The sequence below is a fragment of the Colobus angolensis genome, unplaced genomic scaffold (assembly GCF_000951035.1).
Source record: "Colobus angolensis palliatus isolate OR3802 unplaced genomic scaffold, Cang.pa_1.0 Scaffold31, whole genome shotgun sequence".
NCBI classification, from domain to species: Eukaryota; Metazoa; Chordata; class Mammalia; order Primates; family Cercopithecidae; genus Colobus; species Colobus angolensis.
Genome location: NW_012116377.1, coordinates 101,521 through 110,124, shown reverse-complemented (window position 1 = coordinate 110,124; position 8,604 = coordinate 101,521). Strand labels below are relative to the sequence as shown.

Sequence of the window (8,604 nt, the reverse complement as noted above, 5' to 3'; positions counted from 1 at the left end):
CTGATGTTGAAGTAGTGCTGAGCCAGAAGCAAAAGATTTCCCACATTCTTTACAATCATAGGGTTTCTCACCAGTGTGAATTCGCTGATGTTGAATTAGTGTTGAGCCAGCAGTAAAAGATTTTCCACATTCTTTACAATCATAAGGTTTCTCACCAGTGTGAATTACCTGGTGTCCAATTAACCCTGAGTGAAAAGTAAAAGATTTTCCGCATTCCTTACAATCATAGGGTTTCTCACCAGTGTGAATTCGCTGATGTCGAATTAGTGCTGAGTGAAAAGTAAAAGATTTTCCACATTCCTTACAGTCATAGGGTTTCTCACCAGTGTGAATTCGCTGATGTCGAATTAGTGCTGAGCCTGAAGCAAAAGATTTTCCACATTCCTTACAATCATACGGTTTCTCACCAGTGTGAATTCGCTGGTGTCGAATTAGTGTTGAGCCAACAGTAAAAGATTTTCCACATTGCTTACAATGATAGGGTTTCTCACCAGCGTGAATTTGCTGATGTTGATTTAGTGTTGAGCCAGAAGTAAAAGATTTCCCACATTCTTTACATTCATAAGGTTTGTCACCAGTATGAATTCTCCGATGTTGAGTAAGGTGCGCAGATGGTCTAAAGGCCTTCACAGATTCCTGACACTCATGAGGTCCCTCATCTATATACATTTTCTGGTGTTGAATAAGATGTGAGCCAGAAATAAAAGCTTTTCCATATTCTTTACATGCATAGGGCTTTTCCCCAGTATGAATTCTCTGATGTTTAACAAGATAGGAAAAATAACAAAAGGCCTTCCCACACTCCTTACATTTATAGAGTTTTTCACCAGTATGGGTTTCTTGCTGTTGTATAAGTTCTGAGCCATTCTTAAAAGCCATACATTCTATGGATTTATACAGTTTCTCTCCAGGATTAATCCAATGATGCAGAGTGAGAGATGTCTGTAGGCAGAAAGTTGGCGTTTTCTCGTAAGTCATTATTGCTTTTTCCAAATATCGCTCCTGATTTATATCTTGGTGCTGAAACTCGCCTTTGCATTCCCAGTCATCTCTGACACTGGAGCCCACAAGGCTGTGACATTTTTCCATTCTCATCCACTGAGATGATGTTACTTCATAGATTTCTTTTAGCAAACATGAATCTTTGGTCTTACATCTAAACTCCGAGTCTGAAAAATAACCAGAAAGCAAAAACATAGCATTTCCTTGTTGAGTAGAAATAAAAACATCTATGGTAGAAGAGAGAGACAAACTGAAAATAATGTCCTAAAGAAGTAAAAATGTGTTGGGCATGGTGGCTCAAGCCTGTAATCCCAGCGCTTTGGGAGTCTGAGAGAGGAGGATTGCTTTAGTCCAGGAGTTCAAGGTTGCAGTGAGCTATGATTGTGCGACTACACTCCAGCCTGGGCGACAGAGCAAGACCCTGTCTTAAAAAAAAAAAAAAAATGGTGTACATACATGGTGATAGTATGTACCCTTATATGATGTGATGAGAACAACATTTTATCTCTGTGATCTTTCTTCTAAAAATACTGAACTCCAGTCTAATCACTGGAAAAACACCAGACAAATCCCAAAATGAGAGATAATCTACGAAATACCTGGCCAGTACTCTCCAAAACTATTGAGATAATCACAAACAAGGAAAGCCTGAAAAGCTGTCAAAGAGCCAAGGGAAACATAATGACTCAATGCAATGTGTTCTCCTAGCCGAGATCCTAGAATACGAAAAAAGGACATTAGGTAAAAGCTAAGGAGGCCAGGCGCAGTGGCTCACACCTGTAATCTCAGCACTTTGGGAGGCTGAGGTGGGCGGATCACAAGGTCAGGAGATCGAGACCAGCCTGGCCAACATGGTGAAACCCTGTCTCTACTAAAAATACAAAAATTAGCCAGGCGTGGTGGCCCATGCCTGTAATCTCAGCTACTCGGGAGGCTAAGACAGGAGAATCGTTTGAGCCCAGGAGGCTGAGGTTGTACTGAGCCAAGATCGCACCATTGCACTCCAGCCTGGGCAACAAAAGCCAGAATCCATCTCAAAAAAAAAAAAAAAAGATAAAGAAATCTGGGTAAAGTAGGGGTTTCCATTAATAATAATAGATCTCAGCACCATAGGAAAGGTAAATAATAATAACCACATTGCTTCAATGATGTTATTATTGAATAGGATCAACAGTAATTAATTATGACAAATGTACAAGCATACAATGTTAATGGGAAACTATATGTGATGTATATGGGAAATCTCTGTACTAACCTGACAACTTTTCTGTAAGTCTAAAACTATCCTAAAACCTAAAGTTTACTTTTTTAAAGAGAGAAAGTAATACCTCATTAGCAAAAAAGGCCAAGCAAGTTTTTGTAAAACACACAAATGGGGTATCTAAAAATTAAAAAATAAATCTTTGAAACTTAAAATTCAATGAATGAATTTGAATTGGCAGTATAAGAGTGCAATCATGATTTTTAAAAAATACTTTCCATCTTCATCCATTGAAGCCTTAGAAACAACCAGTCCAGCAGCAATGAACACGCTAATGATAGATTACTGTCTCTAAATACCATTTCTTACTACACAGAACCTAGGCTCCTTGGAGCATCTTGGGATTAGGACAGAAAGGTGCATTATGAGCATGGAAAAAGCTGGCATATTAGAAAAGCAAAGAAGCTTATTCAAGACCCCTAGGGTCATGTCAAAAAGACTCAGGAACCATTGTGAAGAGGGTCCCATTGGCCAAAGATGGGACAAGTTGAGCATGAATTCGAGAATAATAACTGTAATCATTATAATGTAATTTCAATAAATCACATCAAATATTTTTTAAATCTGTGTGTTCATAAGGACAATTTTAAAATTACCTAGTAATTTTTAGGGGATGAGATGAGGAATGGCTACTAACACCACAAAAACAGAAACAACCAGATATGTGCTTCTTGATGAAATACACAATACTAATATCACATAGTCTGTTTATAGGAAAGAAAGGAATAAAGGAAGGGGAGCTAAATGTTAAATGACAGATGATCCAGTTTCTTCAACATATAAATTTCAAGGAGGAAAAGAGAGAGAAAGAAATCAACATCAAAACCTCACTGGAATGGTTAAATAATTGGAAATGCAAAAGCAAGGTTAAGAGTCATAAAGAAAAGTCAAAGAATTCATTTGTCTTCCTGAAAGTAATACTGAAAGAACAGGGAGCAAACTGTATTCAAGATGGAACAGATAAATTTATTCAGAAGTGATGAGGTTTTCTAAAAAAAATCTGAGTCAGGTGCAATGAGTGCCATGGATGGTAAATTTTAAAAGTTCTATGGGGCAGGGTGCGGTGGCACATGCCTGTAATCTCAGCACTTTGGGAGTCTGAGGCAGGTGGATCACCTGAGGTCAGGGAGTTCAAGACCAGCCTGCTCAACATGGCAAAACTCTGACTTTACTAAAAATACAAAATAAGCCAGGCATGGTAGTGCACGCCTGAATTCCCAGCTACTCAGGAGGCTGAGGCAGAAGAATTGCTTAAACCCAGCAGACAGAGGTTGCAGTGAGCCGAAATTGTGCCACTGCATTCCAGCCTGGGCAACAGAGCGAGACTTCGTCTCAGGGAAAAAAAAAAAAAAGTAGAAGTTCTACAAGCCAGGCATGGTGGTTCATGGCTGTAATCTCAACACTTTGGGATGCCAAGGCTGGAAGATTACCAGAGCCCAGAAGTTCAAGACCAGCCTGGGAAACAGCTTGGGACACTGTCTCAAAAAAAAAGAGCCGGGTGTGGTGGCATGTGCCTGTAGCCTCAGGTACTCGGGAGGCTAAAGCAGGAGGATCACCTGTGCCCAGAAAGTCATGCTGCAATGAGCTGTGGTGAAGCCACTGCACTCCAGCCTGGGTGACAAACGAACCTGACTCTTAAAAAAACTATGCATGATGAAATCCCAATAATAAGAACAAAATGAACAGAAAAAAAAAATAGCTTACACATCTAAAGCCGCACTAATTTTACGGCTTTACACATTTACTATATAAGCTCATTTAGAATCCTGTGAATAGCGTATATATTTGCCAGTGAGGACCAGAGAGGTTAAGTGAATTGCCAAAAGTCATAGAGGTATTAAATGGCAGAGCTAGGATTTGAATGGAGGAAGTCTGGCTCCAGAATCTGTGCTTTCAATTTCCAAATCAGTGGAATCAAACTAAGTACGGGCATCAGATTTTTTTAAAACCTCAAATCTAAAACAGTGTAAAATAAAACAGGCAACAGAAGACAGGAAAAGTGAGACAAATAGAACAAAACAAGCTGGTTAAAAAAATTCAAACAGGCCAAGAGAGGTGGATCATGCCTTTATTTTCAGCTACTTGGGAGGCTGAGGTATGCAGATTGCTTGAGCCCAGGGGGTTGAGGCTATGGTGAGCTGTGATTGCAACATTGCACTCAGCCTGGGCAACAGAGAGAAAGAACCTGTCTCAAAAAAAAAAAAAAAATCCAAATACATCAGTAATTATAAGGAATGTAAACAAAGAAAAAGTAAATTTCAACCCTTTTAAAATAAAAAGTATCTAAAAAACATGAAGACACAAAAAAGTTGAAGTAAAAACTAAGAAAATGAAAATCAGGCAAGTATTCATGAATAGAAAGCTAGGGTCTTAGCACTGGAAAAAAATAGACTTCAAGGTGAAAATATTATTGGGAATAAACAGGATTACTACATAATAAAATGTTCATTCACCAAAAAGATATAACAATTCTAAATGTGTAAGCATCCAGTAAAATAAACTCTAAATATGCAAAGTAAAAATTGAGAAAATACAAAAGATTAGGCTTCATCTTGATTGTGGGAGATTTTTTTTGAGTCTCACTCTATCACCCAGGCTGGAGTGCGGTGGCACGATCTTGGCTCACTGCAACCTCTGCCCTCCGAGTTCAAGTGATTCTCCTGCCTCAGCTTCCCAAGTAGCTGGGATTACAGGCACCTGCTACCGCGCCTGGCTAATTTTTTTGTATTTTTACTAGAGACGGGGTTTCACCATCTTGGCCAAGCTGGTCTTGAACTCCTGACCTCGTGATCCCTTTTGGAAGCTTCAGCCTCCCAAAGTGCTAGGATTATAGGCATGAGCCACTGCACCTGGCTGATTGTGGGAGATTTCAATATATCTCTTTTAATAACTGAGAGGTCAAGCACCCAGAAAATATGAAAGGATACAGAGGATCTTTACATCAAATTAACAAGCATGATATGTTGAACATGTGAGAATTCTGCATGCAACAATTAAAAGAAAGCACAAGAACACGTGAATCCCACCCCCACAAAAACACTGTCGGCCGGGCGCGGTGGCTCAAGCCTGTAATCCCAGCACTTTGGGAGGCCGAGACGGGCGGATCACGAGGTCAGGAGATCGAGACCATCCTGGCTAACACAGTGAAACCCCGTCTCTACTAAAAAATACAAAAAACTAGCCGGGCGAGGTGGCGGGCGCCTGTAGTCCCAGCTACTTGGGAGGCTGAGGCAGGAGAATGGCATAAACCCGGGAGGCGGAGCTTGCAGTGAGCTGAGATCTGGCCAGTGCACTCCAGCCCGGGCGACAGAGCGAGACTCCGTCTCAAAAAAAGAAAAAAAAAAAAAAAACACTGTCAATGCACCAGTGCATGAACTGAGTCTTAACACATTTCCAGAAACTGTTCTCATATTGACCATGTAAGTACTGACTACAGTGCAATTAAGGTTGAATTCAGGAATTAAAAAATGGGAAAAAATTTTAAATGCAAAACATTTACAAAAGCTCATGGGTTAAAAATGGTATCATGAAAATTAAAAAATTCTTTTTTGTTTTTTTTGAGACGGAGTCTCACTCTATCACCCATGCCAGAATGCAGTGGTGCGATCTCCGCTCACTGCAACCTCTACCTCCCAGGTTCAATCAGTTCTGTGCCTCAGCCATTCGAGCAGCTGGGATTACAGGCACGCAACACCACGCCCAGCTAATTTTTGTATTTTTAGTACAGAAAGGGTTTCACCATGTTGGCCAGGCTGGTCTCAAACTACTGACCTCAAATGATCCACCCATCTTGGCCTCCCAAAGTGTTGGGATTACAGGCGTGAGCCAACATGCCTGGCCTACAAATTCCTCTGATGCTAAGTGATGACAATAAAAATTGTACTATGGGCCAGGTTGTGCAAAAAGCAAGCACAAAATCTCTGTGGACAAAATCAACCTCAACTCAACCCTCAAAATATTCTCACAAAGTTTCAAGGAAAGAGAGAGCACTTCGCAATTAAAAACAACAACAACAACAACTCTAACACATACAGGAAATGAGAAATCACATGAAGAAAAAAAAGAAACAGAACCAAAAGGATTCAAATACTAATATTAAAGAGAATTATTATGTTTAATAATGCTTAAAGAAGTTAGAAAGTCTTGACACCACTAGTAAATAAAGCAACTAGATAGTTTTTATATATATCTAGTTTTTAGCCTTTTTTTTTTTTTTTTTTTAGACAGAGTCTCACTCTGTTGCCAGGCTGGAGTGCAGTGGCGTGTTCTTGGCTCACTGTAACCTCTGCTTCCTGGGTTCATGCGATTCTCCTTCCTCAGCCTCCCGAGTAGCTGGGATTACAGTGCCCGCCACGATGCCCAGCTAATTTTTGTGTTTTTAGTAGAGATGGGGTTTTACCATGTTGGTCAGGATGGTCTCAATCTCTTGACCTTGTGATCCACCCGCCTTGGCCTCCCAAAGTGCTGGGATTACAGATGTGCGCCACCGCCCCTGGCCTTGAGCCAGTGTTTTAAGTGCCGTATCACCTACTTGTTCATTGAGATCTGAACTATACTTTCAGCACATTACATAATCTTATTTCCAGGAAGATGTGTATTTGCAAATGTTTCTTTCTATTTGGAACACATGATTTTCTACCCCCAGAGGAATGCATACTTGTCTGGAGTGTTTCTTTTCCCAAGTTTATGCACATCCACATATTCACCCATTCATATATGATGTATGTGTATCGATGTGTGCGTTTTCTTCCTTTTATAAAAATAGAATTGTCCTATGTATATTGGTGTGCAACTTTTGCCCCCAGATAACAATAGATCAAGGATAGTTTTAAAGTTGCTATTGACAGATTTACATCATTTCCTTGAATAGCTGCATCATATCCCATTATGGGGATATACCATAATGTCACAGTTTTTTTTGTTTTTTGTTTCTCCCTCAAGACGGAGTCTTGCTGTTGCCTAGGCTGGAGTACAATGGCATGATCTCAGCTCACTGCAACCTCTGCCTCCTGAGTTCAACCAATTTGCCTACCTCAGCCTCCCGAGTAGCTGGGACTACAGGTGTGCACCACCACGCCTGGCTAATTTTTTGTATTTTTAGTAGAAACGGGGTTTTCACCATGTTGACCAGGCTGGTGTCGAACTCCTGACCTCATGATCCACCTGCCTTAGCCTCCCAAAGTGCTGGGATTACAGGCGTGAGCCACCACACCTGGCCCATCCCAGTTTTTGTTAATGCCCATTTAGATTGTTACTGCTATTCCAGGAAATGTGTTTCTGTATATATCAGAATTAGCTACTTCTTTTATTTCTGTAGTAGACAGTCCAAAAAGTGAGATTACTCATTCCAAGTGTAGGCACATTTTCATTTGAGTGGCTAGTTTGATGCTTCCTGGCAGTGTCAGAGATGGTCTGTTCCTAGCCAGCAATGAATATTCCCATGCTTTATAGTGTTGAGCTTTTGTTTATCTGAGGGGCGAACTTTGGCAGGGGTCCGTTGGGATATGCTAACAATGAGACAACTAGTAAACAGAAGCCTCTTCTTAACCCAAATGGGTAGATCTGTCGTGATTATGTTGGAATTTCAGGAGTTCTAGAAATGAATGTGCACAATTCTAGAAATGACAGTTGCACAATATGAATACAATTAAAGATGGTTAAAATAGTAACACATTTATGCTATGTATATTTTACCATAATTATAAATGAAAAAAATGAATGAATGAATCACTCCTAAAACTTACTAAGAAAATAAAACCAAATAATGAAGTAGAAAAGATGAAACATAAAAAGGAAGCACAAACAGGAAATATAGTTTTTCTTTCTTTTTTTTTTTTTGGGGGGACAGTCTTGCTCTGTCACCCAGGCTGGAGTGCAGTGGTGTGATCTTGGCTCACTGCAACCTCCGCTTCCTGGGTTGCAGTGATTCTCTGTCCTCAGCCTCAAGAGTAGCTGGGATTACAAGTGCCTGCCACCACACCTGGCTAATTTTTTGTGTGTTTAATAGAGATGTTGTTTCACTATGTTGATTAGGCTGGTCACCATGTTGACTGGACTACTCCTGACCTCAAGTGATCCACCCACCTCAGCCTCCCAAAGTGCTGAGATTACAGGCGTGAGCCACTGCGCCCGGCCTCTTTTTCTTTTTGAGACAGGGTCTTGCTCTGTCACCTGGGCTGGAACGCAATGGTGCGATCACAGCTCACTGAAGCCTTGAACTCCTGGACTCAAGCGATCCCCCTGCCTCAGCCTCCCTAAGCGCTGGAGTTACAGGTGTTAGTCACTGTGCCCAGCCAAGAAGTGAATTTTTCTTTTTTTTTCTTTTTTTTTTTTTTTTTGAG

General features: G+C 40.6%; 1 protein-coding gene across 1 annotated transcript in view; it reads right to left on the bottom strand.

The window, feature by feature from the left end:
- ZNF850 (zinc finger protein 850) overlaps positions 1-8,604 on the bottom strand; it is a 13,448-nt gene that overhangs the window by 3,215 nt on the left and 1,629 nt on the right. The window contains exon 2 of the mRNA XM_011950843.1: positions 4-1,169. Coding sequence (XP_011806233.1) covers positions 4-1,169 — 1,166 coding nt within the window. The remainder of the gene's footprint in view (positions 1-3; positions 1,170-8,604) is intronic.